The sequence below is a fragment of the Manis javanica genome, chromosome 9 (assembly GCF_040802235.1).
Source record: "Manis javanica isolate MJ-LG chromosome 9, MJ_LKY, whole genome shotgun sequence".
Lineage (NCBI taxonomy): Eukaryota > Metazoa > Chordata > Mammalia > Pholidota > Manidae > Manis > Manis javanica.
This window is the reverse complement of record NC_133164.1, coordinates 91615312-91632098: the sequence shown is the minus strand read 5'-3', so window position 1 is coordinate 91632098 and position 16787 is coordinate 91615312. Positions and strand designations below refer to the sequence as shown.

At 40.2% G+C, this 16787-nt stretch overlaps 1 protein-coding gene across 11 annotated transcripts in view; it reads right to left on the bottom strand.

The window, feature by feature from the left end:
• FHOD3 (formin homology 2 domain containing 3) overlaps window positions 1-16787 on the bottom strand; it is a 523260-nt gene that overhangs the window by 126692 nt on the left and 379781 nt on the right. For 6 of the 11 annotated variants that reach the window (XM_073212918.1, XM_073212919.1, XM_073212920.1 and 3 more), the window contains 3 exons: window positions 12530-12631; window positions 9448-9771; window positions 4377-4490 (listed from right to left, as the gene is read on the bottom strand). The exons of 1 other annotated variant lie outside the window; for it this stretch is intronic. In XM_073212918.1, the coding sequence (XP_073069019.1) occupies window positions 4377-4490; window positions 9448-9771; window positions 12530-12631 (540 nt within the window). The remainder of the gene's footprint in view (window positions 1-4376; window positions 4491-9447; window positions 9772-12529; window positions 12632-16787) is intronic. 4 more of the 11 variants (XM_073212925.1, XM_073212926.1, XM_073212922.1 and 1 more) reach the window with 3 other exon arrangements.

The window sequence follows — 16787 nt, the reverse complement described above, 5'->3', positions numbered from 1 at the left end:
TATTATAAATATGTATGCACCCAACACAGATCACCTACATATGTGAAACAAATACTAATACAATGAAAGGGGGAAATAGAATGCAATGCATTCATTTTAGGAGACTTCAACACACTACTCACTCCAAAGGAAAGATCAAACAGACAGAAAATAAGTAAGGAGACAGAGGCACTGAACAACATACTAGAACAGATGGACCTAATGGATATCTACACAACACTCCATCCAAAAGCAACAGGATAAACATTCTTCTCAAGTGCACATGGAACATTTTCAAGAATAGAACACATACTAGGCTACAAAAAGAGCCTCAGCAAATTCAAAAATATTGAAATTTTACTTACTAGCTTCTCAACCACAAAGGTATGAAACTAGAAATAAATTACACAAAGAAAATGAAAAAGCCCACAAACACATGGGCTTAATAACATACTCCTAAATAATCAATGGATCAATGGCCAAATAAAAACAAGATCAAGCAATATATGGAGACAAGTGACAACAAGAATTCAACATCACAAAATATGTGGGACACAGTGAAGGCGGTGCTAAAAAGGAAGTATATTGCAATACAGGCCTACCTCAGAAAAGAAGAACAATCCCATGTGAACAGCCAAATCTCACAATTAAAGAAACAAGAAAAAGAAGAACAAATGAGGCCCAAAGTCAGTAGAAGGAGGGACATAATAAAGATTAGAGCATAAATAAATAAAATCAAGAATAAAACAATAGAAAGAATTGATGAGAGCAGAAGTTGGTTCTTCAAGAAAATAAACAAAATAGATAAACCCCTAGGCAGACATAACAAGAAAAATAGAGATTCTATGCTCATAAACAGAATCAGAAATGAGAAAGGAAAAATCATTATGGAAACCACAGAAATACAAAGAATTATGAGAGAATACTATGAAAAATTATATGCTAACAAACTGGGTAACCTAGAAGAAATGAACAACTCAACCTTCCAAGGCTGAATGAATAGACCAATTACCAGCAAGGAAATTGAACTGGCAATCAGAAAACTACCTAAGAATAAAACCCTTGATCCAGATGATTTCACTGCTGAATTTTATCAAATATTTTAGTGAAGACCTTATACCCATCCTCCTTAAAGTTTTCCAAAAAGTAGAAGAGGAGGGAGTACTTCTAAACTCATTAGATGAGGCCAGCATCACTCTAATACCAAAACCAGGAAAAGACACCACAAAAAAAAAAAGAAAATTACAGACAAATATCCCTGAAGAACATAGATGCAAAAACACTCAACAAAATATTAGCAAAACAAATTAAAAAATACATCAAAATATCATCCATCATGATGAAGTAGGATTTATTCCAGAGATGCAAGGATGGTACAACATTCAAAAATCCATCAACATCATCCACCACATCAACAAAAAGAAGGACAAAAACCAAACGATCATCTCCAGAGATGCTGAAAAAGCATTAGACAGAATTCAACAACTATTCATGATAAAAACTCTCAACAAAATGGGTATAGAGGGCAAGTACCTCAATATAGTAAAGGCCATATACGACAAACCCACAGCCAACATCATACTTAACAATGAGAAGCTGAGAGCTTTACCTTTAAGATTGGGAACAAGACAAGAATGCCCACTCTGCCCACTTTTATTCAACATAGTTCTGGAGGTCCTAGCCACAGCAATCAGACAAGACAAATAAATAAAAGGCACCCAGATTGGCAAGGAAGAAATTAAACTGTCACTTTTTGCAGATGACATGATATTGTACATACAAAACCCTAAAGACTCCACTCCAAAACTACTAGGTCTAATATCCGAATTCAGCAAAGTTGCAGGATGTAAAATTAATACACAGAAATCTGTTGCATTCCTAGGTACTAATGATGAACTAGCAGAAAGAGAAATCAGGAAAACAATTCCATTCACAATTGCATCCAAAAGAGTAAAATACCTAGGAACAAATCTAACCAAGGTAGTGAAAGACCTATATTCTGAAAACTACCAGACACTCATTAAAGAAGATACCAATAAATGGAAACACATTCCATGCTCATGGATAGGAACAATTAATATTGTTAAAATGGCCATCCTGCCTAAAGCAATTTACAGATTCAATGCAATCCCAATAAAAATAACAACAGCATTCTTCAACAAAATAGAGAGTTCTAAAATTCATATGGAACCACAAAAGATCCGAATAGCCAAAGCAATCCTGAGAAGGAAGAATAAATTGGGGGAGGGTATTACACTCCCTGACTTCAAGCTCTACTACAAAGCCACAGTAATCAAGACAATTTGGTACTGGCACAAGAACAGACCCATAGACCAATGGAACAGACTAGAGAGCCCAGATATAAACCCAAGCATATATGGTCAATTAATATATGATAAAGGAGCCATGGACATACAATGGGGGAAATGACAGCCTCTTCATCAACTGATATTGGCAAAACTGGACAGCCACATGCAAGAGAATGAAACTGGATTATTGTCTAACCCCATACACAAAAGTAAACTCAAAATGGATCAAAGACCTGAATGTAAGTCATGAAACCATAAAACTCTTAGAAGAAAACACAGGCAAAACTCCATTAAATATAAACATGAGCAACTTTTTCCTGAACGTATCTCCTCAAGCAAGGAAAACAAAATACAAAATGAAGAAATGGGACTACATCAAGCTTAAAAGCTTCTGTACAGCAAAGGACATCATCAGAGGAACAAAAAGGCATCCTACGGTATGGGAGAATATATTTGTAAATGACATATCTGACAAGGGGTTAAACATCCAAAATATATGAAGAACTCACATGCCTCAACACCCAAAAAGCAAATAACTTGATTAAAAAATGGGTGGAGAATATGAACAGACACTTCTCCAAAGAAGAAATTTAGATGGTCAACAGGCACATGAAAAGATTCTCACATGGCTAATTATCAGGAAAATGCAAATTAAAACCACAATGAATTATCACCTTACACCAGTTAGGAAGGCCATCATTGAAAAGACTAGTAACAACAAATGCTGGTGAGGATGCAGAGAAAGGGGGACCCTCCTAAACTGCTGGTGGGAATGTAAGCTAGTTCAGCCACTGTGGAAAGCAATATGGAGGTATTAGCTGGTATTTTCTACACATATTTAATGAATTTAACACTAATTGTACCATCATGAGATGCAAGAAAAATTCATGATGCAAATGAGAATAATATGAATTCTTAATTTTTTTTTTTGAATTCTTAATTTATGTTCACAAAAAATTTTAATGTACATTTTAAAAGTAAGGAAATATGAGGTTCTTATTTAAATGCTTTGTCATAAATCCTGCTTCCTAACAGTTTTGGTTTTGGAGAAACTTGGATAATGGAAATAATCAAAACAAAGCAGTTACTAAATCTCTTTAAGTTAGAATAATCACTAAGAACATTAGCATTTCCAAAATTAAAAAATAAAAATAGAAATACCATTTGACCCAGGAATTCCACTCCTAGGAACTTACCCAAAGAAAACAAGTTCTCAGATTCAAAAAGACATATGCACCCCTATATTTATCACAGCACTTTTACAATAGCCAAGATATGGAAGCAACCTAAGTGTCTATCAGTAGATGAGTGGATAAAAAAGATGTGCATATATACAGTGGAATACTATCCAGCCATTAGAAAGAAACAAATCCTACCATTTGCAACAACATGGATGGAGCTAGAGGGTATTATGCTCAGTGAAATAAGTCAGGCAGAGTAAGACATATACCAAATAATTTCCCTCATTTGTGGATATAACAACAAAGCAAAAGTGAAGGAACAAAGCAGCAGCAGATTCACAGACTCCAAGAAGGGACTAGTGGTTACCAAAGGGGAGGGGTGTGGGAGGGCAGTTGGGGAGGGAGGGAGAAGGGGATTGTGGGGTATCATGATTGGTGCACATGGTGTGTGGGGGGTGACGGGGAAGGCAGTGTAGCTCAGAGAAGACAAATAGGGACTCTGTGGCATCTTACTACACTGATGGACAGTGACTGCAATGGAGTATGGGGGCGGACTCGATAATAAGAGTGAATATAATAACCACATTATTTTTCTTGTGAAACCTTCATAAGAGTATATATCAATGAAAACTTACTAAAAATATTTTAGAAAAAATTTTTATACTTTCTATGTAAAATATGTAGGGAGATGAAAGAATAGTAAAAATAAAATATCACCTCTAATAAAATATTTATTTAGTAAACAATGTGAAAGAGAGAAAACATTTTTACCTTTGGACTATATTATAAAAAAGAGAAAATACTTCAGATGATAATTTTTAGTTATACCATTCCTTTACTCTTGATCAAGTTTATTTCTTTCACTTGAGGATAGTGAAGTCATCACCATGCTTCCTCTAAAACCTACCTTTCCAGCCTGGCCTCCGGGGAAGGTGAAATGGATGGTGTTGTCAGGGTGGTGGGCACAGTGGCTGCAGATGAAGGTCCTGTGTGATAGGAGTTGTTACCAAAGCTGCTGTACCTAAAGAGTGCAGAGGATTAAGTTGGTGGTGGAGGTAAGACAGATAAATGAGTACAAGTCAATAAATAAATATTTAGCAATCTGTTAAATTTGCAAGAAAAACAGGTTTGGACATGCTAATGTTCTTAGTGATTATTCTAACTTAAAGAGATTTAGTAACTGCTTTGTTTTGATTATTTCCATTATCCAAGTTTCCCCAAAACCAAAACTGTTAGGAAGCAGGATTTATGACAAAGCATTTAAATAAGAACCTCATATTTCCTTACTTTTAAAATGTACATTAAAATTTTTTGTGAACATAAATTAAGAATTCAAAAAAAAAATTAAGAATTCATATTATTCTCATTTGCATCATGAATATTTTTCTTGCATCTCATGATGGTACAATTAGTGTTAAATTCATTAAAGATGTGTAGAAAATACCAGCTAGTTGGTTAAAGAAATGGCTTATTAAAAATTTTGCTTCAAGTATTTCCAAATCAGTTTCATTCATTACATGTAATCTCATCACACACCCAGTGATCATGCAGAAAATGTCCTCAGCCTTTCTGAATTGGCTGGCTGCTTAGAGGGGCATGTATTAATGTTTTCATCCAGTATTTTCTCTGATGGAAAATTACAGCCACTATAACTTTTACCATTTCCCAGTCATCTCTGACAAGTATCAGGATTTGTAAGATTCTAGTTTTCTTTCCGTTTTTCAGAATAACTGTCCTTTGGCAGTTTGTATTTAGCTATCATCATTCAGTGCATTCCAAGAGAAAAAAAAATTATCTTTTGAAGCCCTTACCTGGGGGCAGACACTCCTGATCAGATTCAGAGAGCTTTGCCTCTTAACTTAGCCATGAGGCAGGGCAGATTCCTTCTCCTAAACTGGTTAGGGACACTGTACTTGGGTGTGTGGGGCTCTAATAGTCACTATGACATAAATATACAAAGACCTTCCTGCACAGAGAATCCAGTCCAAACTCCCATCAACAGAAATCAGCACTAACCATTCTGGCAAGCAACTTAACTTCAAATATGGATAGCCTTTGACAGAGCAAACCTGCTTTTGGGAAGGTTTTGGTTACTTATATGTTGTAAGTGTTGGGGGATGCACTCACTGGAGCATCATGAGATCATGGTGACAAACTGGAAATCACCCAGCAGGAATGGCTAAGAAAGTATATTATTCATCAGTGGAATATTATTCAACCATTAAAAATGATAGCCAGTTTTGTAAGTGATGGCATGGAAATATTTATAGACATGCTAAGTTGAAACATCAGGGTATAATTTACATGGAGTTGGATCACAACTGTACAAAAATATTCTCAAACGTAAAAAACTATTTGTAGAGAAAATGTGTAGAAGAAAATCCATCTATTTTAAAATGTGGAATATAGAGATGAATTTTCCATTTTCCTTAAATTACATTATAACAGGAAATAAAATATTTATATTACCCCAAGTCTACCCTGTGTTGCTAAGTGTGGTCTGCTTGGCCTTTGCTCTTATTTGTTTATTTGGTATTACATGCTAGGCCTGTGCTCAGCACCAGGCACTCAGCCAGGCAGATGGGGACTCAGATCACCCAGTTTTACCTCAGTGTCCTTGTCTGCTAACACATCACCTTTATGGGGCTTGGTTTCTGGACATCATTTTCTCTTCTCTGTAAAAACCCCACACTCTACCTGTCCATGAGGTTAACTGCTTCTCCAAGTGATGGTTTTCTTTTTTCAAGAGGGCCCAAACCATGGGCCAAGGAGAAGGCAGAAAAGCAGAGAAGAACATACAAAGAAAGGAAGAAGTAGAGACCGGAGAAAAAAGCTCAGGAGCAAAGAAGAGTAAGAGAATGAAGGCAGCAAGCCCTGCAATATGGGAGGGGAGGGGAAAGCAGCTGCCACCAGGAGCTCAGAGTCATCGGGGAGATGAGGGCCCTGTGCTCAGGCCTCTGCCCTGAGTCACCCAGCTACCTGGATGTTCAGCTTGCTATTCTATGCGGGCACCTACAACCATCCTTTCCTGTCTAAAAGTGGGCATCCTTTAGAATATTTAACAGGATTACTTAACTAAAATTATGTTTAATTGGTATTGTGGTAATAAAACAAGCATAACACATTTTTCCTTCCTTTGGCTTTTCTAATTGTTGAGCAATTAATTCAAATACTTCACAGTCTGTCCAATTTTGCTTCTCAGTTTCAGCCAAACTAACTGGATCATACAATTCACTCTGTTTACTGTTCATTTTTTATCTCCTTGGTTTTTTGTATTGACTAATGGATTGTATCTCTTTTAATCAGTTCAATTACAGTCAACCACTGAGCAGTAAAGACCTCACAAAAACCAGTGAGTGAACATCAGAAAATTAATAGGTACGAACAATTATTTATATTGTATTTGAATTTCTTTCAAATGATTAAAAATTGTAAACGTTTCTCAGTTAAACATAAGTCAATCCTCATTTGCAAGCATGTGGCTGTTTTTCTCAGTTTACATGTATATTCAGCTAGGCAAGTTATAGTCCTATTGATCCAATCCCCCAGGACTGTAAGGAGTAGTGGACACCAGTGGTAGGAAAGCCCCATCAGAGGCTGAGAAAATCTCACCATAAGATCCAGGATAACCAACATGGGCTACCACCAGCCTGCTGGGGAGATGCGCTTGCCAAGATATTTTTATTCCAGTAAATGTAGAGCTCTTAACTCGCACATAGGTACTGTTTGAGGAGCACATAAAAACCATGTTGGATGTGTTCCACAAAGATTGTATGGAAAATCACAGCAAACCCAGAACTTAAGACCTGGAAAAGACTCATAGAGAACTTGTAGTTTAGAGTGTTCAAGCTGGAGTTCACATACTCCTGAAGGTACTCAAAGCCATTCTGGAAACAAGAGGAAATGAAGTCTCAGATCCTGAAGTTCCATATTTGCTCTTCCTTAAAATGGATCTGCCTGTGACCACTCCTAGGGTCTCCCAGGAGGGGAAGGCCTCTCCTCCCACAATTGCCCTACACTTTCAGCAAACGAAGGAACACTGTCACCCAGGCTGAATCAGTGTGGGGCACCGCTTTGTGCCTCCAGGAAGCCAGGCAAAGGAACAATATAGGAAAGCCTCATTCTGGAGTGAATTCCTTAAGAAATACTGAGGAAGGGGAAGGCAGTGCTTTTTTTATTCAGGAATAAACTCAGACCAGATCTCACAGATTCCCTCTATATCTCCACCAACCTGTGGATCAGACCCCAGACCTGAGACGGCTGTCACAGGGAAGAATATTAGCTTATTTGAACTGAAAGATGAATTCAGACTTTTTCTGATAGAAATTAAGTCTCCTCTGACTGAGGACCAGCTTTGCCAGTTAGGCATATGTTGGTGTTTTTTATAATTTAATCATTTAAAACTGAAGCCCAAAGATTTTCATAAAAATAATTTTAAAGCTCATATAAAATAGACAATACCCCTTACAGCTATTTAAACTTACAGTAAAAAACTTTAGACAGGCTACTTAAAACTTTGAGGTAAGCTTCAAAATTCTTTAAGGTTGTAAGCACAAAAGGTTGATGACCACAGTTCTAGATTACTTCTCCTATTTATAGATGGAATGCCAACACCCATAGCAACCAGCCATTTTTGTGGTGTGAAAGGCTGTCCGCCAGGTTTGGGTCCTGTAAGCCTTCATTCAAAACAAGGTATAACTTCTTACTGGGCATGCAGGCTGAGGGTCCTCCAAACATAGACTCTGGCAAAAGCATTTTGCTGGAAAGCACTTGCCCGAAGAACCCCTGGCACGGAGCAGCCAGGGTAGGGGACGGCCATTTGGAGTTATTGTGTAGATGGGCCCAGAAAAGAGAGAGAATAACAGGCTGTCTAAAAGAGAAGACTGCACAATGTACAGGTTGGGGCCAAACTCTGTAGCAGGGTGCTTACGGCAAAAATCACTTCCCACTTCCCTCGCCTCTCTGTGCTCAGTTTCCTTGTCAATAATGGGCTAGCAACAGGACCTTGCTCTTAAGAGTTAAATGATCCCTTAAAGTACTAATTTCATGGAAAGTTATAGGGCCTAGATCATAATAAATACTCAATAAATTATTAATTATTATTGCTCCAAGATGGGAGTGGCCATCAGTATTACCAATCATTGATTTGAGACAGTTGATTGTTCAAAATATTCAAGCCTTCTGTTTCCTGTTCCCCACTCTGCAGAGTTCCTAATCCAGGCAACAGTGAAGCGCAGGCATATAGGGAAGCCAAGAACCTGCTAAAAATTCCGTTTGGCTTTACACACTTCCCGCCCTCTGCCCCACCCCTCTAGTTTTTATTGAAGTGCTCATACTTAAACAATGTAATGATATTAATGCTTCTGAAGTGGTGCACACTGCGACTGTTTGCCATCTTGTGGGAAGCTATGATCGATCTTTGGAAGAAAAATGCATACAATTAGAATAAAAATGGAAAGCTATAGAAAAGCAAAAGATGATAAGAAGACACCCACCCATTAGAAGAGAAAGACTGAAAGTTGTAAGGCTCAGAGGCAAAACATGTGCTCAAATGGAGAGAATCAGAGGAACTGTAAAAGGAAGGAAAACTCCTCTCCAAACATAGCATGGAGAGATGGCAGAGCACTTCGACATATTGTGTGAGTCAAGAAAGACCCCATACCAGCAGATGGAGGCAAAATGTATACATTTTGTCAGACCATGCATATTTTTAAAAACCTGATATTTAAAAATCCATTTTTAGTATTGTAACAAATGAGCTCCTGAATTCAAACAGGTGACAGTTTTCTTCTCCGTCTTGCCTGAACACTGGGGATTATTTAGTTAGTGGTCACGGAGTTAGTGTAAGCCCAGCTGCTCTCTGCTCTGACTGGAATCCACAGCAACATGGCAGAAGACGAGCCAGACGGTGCAGTTAGCATGCTGTGTCACCTCCCCCGGGGTCAAGCTCACACAGGCCTTCACTGGGCCGGATCTACCTGCTTTCCTTCTGCGGCTCGGTTTCCTTTTCCTTGGTGGATAAGGGTGAATCCTCAAAGTCATAGGAGAAGAGGTGGAAGGGGCTGTGGGGCACGTAGGGCAGCTTTTCTATGGTCAGCGAAGCCTTTGGGGGGCCTGGTGTGGTGGAGGAGAGCCAAGATGCCAAGGCCGGGGTGGGGGGCAGCAGGTGGGCAGGCCCCACGGTGGCGCTGGCCGGAAGCCACTCTCCCTGCAAGGTGGCATTTGAGGCAGCAGGGAGGGCTGAAGTCTGGGGAGCAGCATCATTTCCAGTGGAGTCCTGCTCTGAGGCAGGGCTGGCCTCTCTGTAGCCCGGCAGGGAGGAGGGGAGGTGGAGAGGTAGGGGCAGAAAAGAGATTTGGGAAAGAGTAGAAAAGGTTAGGAAAGAGAAAGACACACTTGAAAACCCAGTGCTGTCACAGCCGCTTACTTCAGAATCCAGCTGTGCTTCTTGAATGGCTGCATAAAAGCCCACTGCCAGCAGCTTTGCTCACCCAACAATACGGGCATCCTGGGCTTGCCAATCTGGAAGGTAAGACCTGCAGAGTGCAAGGACACCTCCGTGCAGACCAGCCTGGCCTCTGGGCATACAGAGGCCTTTGCGAGGGGGTCTGATGGAGACCCAAAGTCTCTTCTACACCCAAGCCCCAGCCACCAGCTGCACCACCCCCCTTCCCCTCCAAGTTTCTCCCCACTGGTTGTGCTGGCACCCAAATTTCCAGAGTTTGAATTTCATTTCTTTATCTTGGTCACAGTATCTGTCCTCTTCCTAAAAAGCCCAGTCTTGAGGAAGAGCTACCCCCTAAGCACTAGAATTTTAGCCACAGTTTTCAGATGCTTCTCAAAAGCAGGTACAAATAGGATAGGAAAAGGAGAGATGCCAGCAAAGAATGCAGAGCCAGAAAGGGGGGATCCAGCATAAGGAATACAAATATTGCTCATTTCACACTCTCCTCAAGGCCTTTCATACTGCTCAGCCCTCTACATCTAGACTCCTTCAGGCAGGCCTAATTCTACCAGTTAGTTGTAAAAACTTTCCACCTTCAGAGGATTAGATTTAGACCACTTAGATATTTTGACATGCACCTTTATAGTCTGAGAATCTATGTTAAACTCAGCATTTTTCAAAACCACCATTTGTCTCCCAGAGAACCAGACCCCCAGTCATGCCTATCTGGGAATGGGATAAGCTGTTTTCTCTCCTACCTTAAATTCAGAGCTCCATATGTGTGTTCCCTGGCTTGATGAGAGGATGGAGTGAGGCCACACTGCAGTGCTCAGCGCAGGCTGGCACATGCGGCGTGCTTGCCCTGCAGGCACACGTGGTGGGCACACACAGAGAGGCAGCCAGCATGCAGGGGAGCAGTGGAAGACACCAACCCAACAGAAATAAGCAGACTCTTTTTGCACACTTTAAAGTCTGATGGGATCACATCAGGGAACAAACAACCCCTAGGTCAATGTTAATGCTGCCTTAGGTACTGTCAAGGTCAAGCCCTGGTGTTTAACATGCATACTTTTATTTTCTAAAACTGGAAAGCCTAACTATAGTCTTTGATCAAGGATGCCCTCCAGCATTCACTCATGGATGAAAAAAGACACTTCAGAGTGATAAAGAACCATCTACCCGTGTAAACAACAATTCTGTATAAAGACAGTACAAGTTACAGGGATGCCTTTGAAGATGGCCCTTCCCAGACAGATTCTTCCCTCTGGTCCCAGGTGCTGAGTTGTTTGAAGGGTTTGGGTAGGTGAGACATAACATGATCATTTAAGTGCAAATAGATCCTTACCAGTGTATTTACTGAGGGTCCTGTGGCTAGCTTTTGACCTAAGGTGGGTCTGTCAAATAAACTTCTCCCTTCCTAGAGCACCTGTAACTGAAAAATCTGAGCATGGCAGCTATGCATGGGCGAGGGGCTCTGGTTAATGCCAGCCTCTCTCCCTCTTACTCTGAAATGTGTGGCTCACTTCTGTCACCAGGTCATTCCTTTCTTTCCTCCACATCCTTCTTGTCTCATTCCCAGATATTTCTAATGGGGGGAAACAATCATTAGTTTGTTAGTTCAGATAAGATTTCCATGACCTCCAGTGGAGGTCTCAATGTATCAAATACTTGAGAACTTTCATGCGCTTTGGTGGCCTGGAGATAAGGCCACAGCAGCAAAGAATCACATGGACTTTAAAGTTGGTAGGAGAAAGATTTTATCCCAATTCACCCAACATTCTTTTGATTTTGCTTATTTGTAGAAAAACTAACATTAAAAATGTCAGTTTCAGTGGCAATCAGTTATGTGAAGTAAACTGTTCAACTTTGGAATTATTTTTGAATATTAGAAAATGAAATTACCTGTGATCGATTTTTATTTTTTATACAGCCACATTTTGGGAAAATACCTACAGAATTAAAAAATATCTGTGAGATGGCTTTGTCTGTCAACATTGCCTTGAAAACAGAAATAATACACCTTAGAAAGGTGTGAGCAGAGAACAGTAGTCTCCCCAAAGGGCTGTAGAGATGTTACTTGCTCTGGGCATGAAAATAAATACTGAAATTTTTCTATGCTGTATGGGGTAAAAAGTGCTCCTGTCCATTTGGATAAAAAACAAACTTGCATCATTAATATAGTAGTTATCCACACATTTCAGCTAATATTATATTGATAAAATTAGGAAGAAGGTGACACATGGAATTATTCTTGCTACAGTGCTGAAAGGGTTAACACTTTCTGAGCAGAGATGAACATCTTTTTAGTCACTGTCAATCTGACTGAGCCAAAGCACCAATAATGGAAGGAAAAGTGGGAGAAAACGAGTTAGGTGACTTTTCCATAAAGCATGGTTAGGCAGGCAGTATTTGAATGAAAGTGCAGCTTTCTAATGAAAACATGATTAGGTATTCCTACAAAATGAGTCTCTCTGTGACTCTGTGTTCAGGGTAAAGCTTTGCCAGTGGGAGCTGGTGAGGAAGAGAGGAAACTACTGAAAGGTGGCTGTAAACCATCTGTTAGGGAGAAGCCCCGAGCTGGTAGTGAGAGCCTGGGAGGATCCAGCCCTCGGTACCTGTCCTTGTCCAGACAGCGGGCCTCCTCCTCTCTCTCTTCCTCTGAATTGGGTTCCGTGACTGGCTGCTCCTCTTCCTCATTCTCCTTTTCCTCCTCCTCCCTGAGACAAGGCCAGGAAAAGAGCAATGCACACAGAGACAAGATGGAAAAGCAAGATAAACATTATAGACAAACAGGAAGATGAAGCAAAAACACCTCCAGCTGGCTGAAATGAAGAGGGCACACTTGATCAGTTAGGAAGAGAGCAGAAAGCTCTGAGGTGAGGAAATTTAAATATGGGGTGGAGATGCAATGACCTAGCACAGGCCCGATTTCTTTGTCAAGCTGGCTGGCTGCTGCTGCCCTCCCCTCCCCTGCCACATGATTCAGACAGCTTCTGGCCTTGGGCAGTCCCCCTGTGTGGTTCTCCTCCTGCACACAGTGAGTGTTCACGCAGTGAGTGTTCTTGGTGATGCCCAGCTTATACAGGAAGCACAGCCCTCACCTCTTCACTGCACCCTCCTTGGTTAGAAAGCACTGAAGACCAGGCCAATTCGGGGCTAACCTTCATGGCAGACATGTGGATTTCACATGCCTCTCCCTCATTCTCAGTGCATGCGGTTCAGAAGGATGAAGTCACACCCACTTCAAGGGTGGACAAATGGTCCAGATGGAGTCAATCCATGTCCCCCCTGAGATTAATCCTGGTGCCTTCATGGATGAGGAGCTATAAAGGCACCCTACAGCCAGAGCTGCCTGTAGCTTCTAGTGGAGGCAGGCTGCCTGTAAGAGAAACTGATTCAAGAAAAGCAGAGTTGAGGAGAGCTAGTGAGGAAAGCAGTCCCGTTTCAGTTACAACACTTGGATCCAGTACTTTTGGAGCTCCATCCTGGCCTTTTCCTAATGGAGGGTAATACATTCTCATTTTTGCTTCAGGTAGTTTAACTTGGGTTTTGCTCTTGCAGTTAAACAAGAACAGATTTTGATAACGGACTCATTCCAAGTCCTATGAACTTCTGACTTCTGTCACCATCCACATGGAAGACATACCCAAGCCAACAGAAGTGGGCTTCTCAATCCCTTGTGTCTTGGACTCCATGACCTTCACCAATTTTCATGTCAGCCCCTTACACTCTGGACTGCACCATCATACTAAACCAGTCCACCTTGGAAATCTGACATCTACACTTCCTACCCTCTGACCAGGAACCCCTATTCATTCAATCTCTCATTCTTCTTCTACCACTGGAGCTCTTCTGTAATCGCCTAGGGTCCACCCTCTACTTTCTCAATGTCCACAGGCTCCTCCTTGCTTTCAGTCATTGTAAGTCTGATGTTTCTCATGTCAGGCACCATTTTGCCAATTTCTGTAACTCTTTTACCCCACTGTACTTCAGTTGTATAAAGTATGCACAGAAAAATACACAAATCACTTAAATTTATCAAAATAAACACAACCTTATAATCAGCATTCCCCTAATGTTTCCATAAAATTGATTCCCTTCCTTACTGCACTTCAAATAGAATTGGTTAGCTTGGCCTGTTTCACTTCTCTAAAAGGAATTATACCATGTCCAGCTTCTTATGTTCAGCATAACATTTATGAAATTCACCTGCATTGCTATGTATAATTGAAGATCATTTATTCTCATTGCTATAAAATACTCTCTTATATGAACATACCATGGTTTAGTTATCCATGTACCATTGATGATAATCAGGTATTTTTCACTTTGGGGTTATTTTAAATAGGGCTGTTATGAACATTACAGTGCATGCCTTTTAATGAATGTATGTGCATATTACTGTGCAGTATATGCCTGGGGATGGGATTTCTGGGTTCATCTTTATTAGAAACTGTCAAACAATTTTTTAAAATTATTGGACAAGTTTATATTCCCATAGGTATTATATATGAACACACTCCTTCACATCCTTGCGAAGATTTTGTATTTTTTATTTCATTTTTGCCATTTAACCTGTGTGTAGTGATGTTTCATTGTGGGTTCAGTTTGCATTCCCTGATAATAAATTTGGACACACTGTCATAGTTTTAATATCCTTTAAATATCCCCTCTTTGAGGTGTCTAAGTACTTCACCCATTTTTGTAAAGCTAGGCTGTATTTTTCTTTTTGATTTGTGTAAGCTTCTTTATATAATTTGGACACAAGTCTTTTGTCATACTTAATATGTTTTAAGTATTTTTTCCCTCTCTGTGGGTTGCCTTCATATTCACTTCAAGAAGTTTTTTAATAAACGGAAGTTCATAATCTTAATGAGATCTTATTTACCTATTTTTCTTTGATGGTTAGTGCCTTTTGTGTCCCATTTGCCTACACCAATGTCTTCAAGGCATTCTCCTATGTATCCCTCTAAAAGCTTATTACCATTCATGTTTAGATCTGCAATTCATCTGGAACTGATTTTTGCATATCATGTGTGATAGGAGTCTGATGTATTTTTCCCCCATCTGGATATACAACTTCCCAGAAACATTCAGTAAAAAGATAATCTTTTATCATTTCACTATCATCTTTATCATAAATCAGGTATCAAACCCTAGAAAGGGTTTCTAGACTCTTTCCTACCATTAGTCAATTTTTCTATCTTTGTGTGAATATCTTACTACCTTAATTACTATAGTTTTATGATAGACCTTGATATTGCATAGTGTGAAGTCCTTGGCTTTTTACATTTCCATGGGAATTTTTGAATAAGCTTTTCAGTTTCCATAAAAGTCTTGCTGGGCTACTGACTAGAATTGAATTCAATATATACACAAATTTTGAGAACTAACATATTCCCATTTAGTCTTATAAACCAAGGTCTGATACATCCTTTATTTACATCTAGTCTCATTCAAATCTTCTTTTAATGTTTTAAATTTTCAGTTGAGATATTACGCATCGTATGTTACATTTATTTTCACATATAAATTTTGTTGGTACTGTATATGTTAGTTTTCTAAGTTTCATTTTCTATTTATTGATAATGCATACATATAAAATTGATTTTTTGTAAATTTTCCTTGTAGCCAGAAACTTTTCTAAAATTATTAATTGTAACACTTTTTATATAGATTTCCTATGTAGACAATTATATCATCTGTAAGTGATGAAGGTTATATTTATTCTTTCCAATTCTCATGCTTTTCATTTTCTTGTCTTATTACAGTGGCTAGGAACTCTAATATGAGTTTGAATTGAAGTGATGACAGTAAGCATTCTTTTATTGTTCCAAATGTCAGGGGAGAGCATGAAGTTTGCCATACATTTTTGTATGTGTGAAAAAAAGTTTCCTTGCGAGGATTAAAGATGCGGCATGAGAGGTGAGACAGAGGCTTCCTCCTAAAACCTCATATAATATGAAAATATAATTAATACAACTAATCCTGAAAGAGTAACAGGACAGAGGAATGCACCAGACTGAATACACCTGTAGAAAAGAGCAGACCTCATGGAACAGGGTAACATACCAAAGCTGTGGCCCAGTGGGACCCAAGCCCTTCCCCCACCCCAGCTCACTGGTGGGAGGAAGAGAAATGGAGCAGGGAGGGAGTGAAGGCCTGGGACTGCTGAATACCTAACTCCAGAGACTGCTCTGGGAGCAAAAACCTACATTTCAATGTGTTTGCTTGGTACACTCATGATTAGGGGGTTGGAAAGCTAAGACAGGCAGAATTCCTGGAGAGACTGAGATTCCAGCCACTTGTGGAAAGCAGGGATCCACATCTAGCTGCTCTGGGACAAAAGAAAGGCAGGCAGTCTGAGAGACTTCCTAACAAGGAAGCCCTTAGCAAGAGGGCTGCTAAAGGGGCAAGGATTGCACAGAGCTTACTGCTCAGGAGAAAGGACAGGTAGACAAAATTGTCTGGGTGCACTCTACCCAGCAGGTTGGGATCTTCCACGATCTTCAGGTGCTCCAGCTCTCTGTCTGGCTATACAGCTCCAAGGACCCCCTCTGTGATACACAGCCTACTGCGCCTTTCTCCCGGCCAGCCCCATCTGGTTCGCAAACCAGCAAATCCTACCCTGGCATTAGGCCAGCCAGAGGGAAGATCTGTCTACAGCAACTACAAACACAAAGCATAGAGGCTTATACCTGTGTGCAAGGCCCACTGGTTCAGGCAGTGGAGACAGGCATAGCAGCCAGGAAGCAGGAAACAGCTCTTTCCTCCCCCCAGGCACCAATACCACCCCCTGAGACCCCTGAAATCGCTTCAGGGGCTGAACAGCTCCAGAGGGTAGAGCTTCTGGGCACTAGAGAGCACCATATA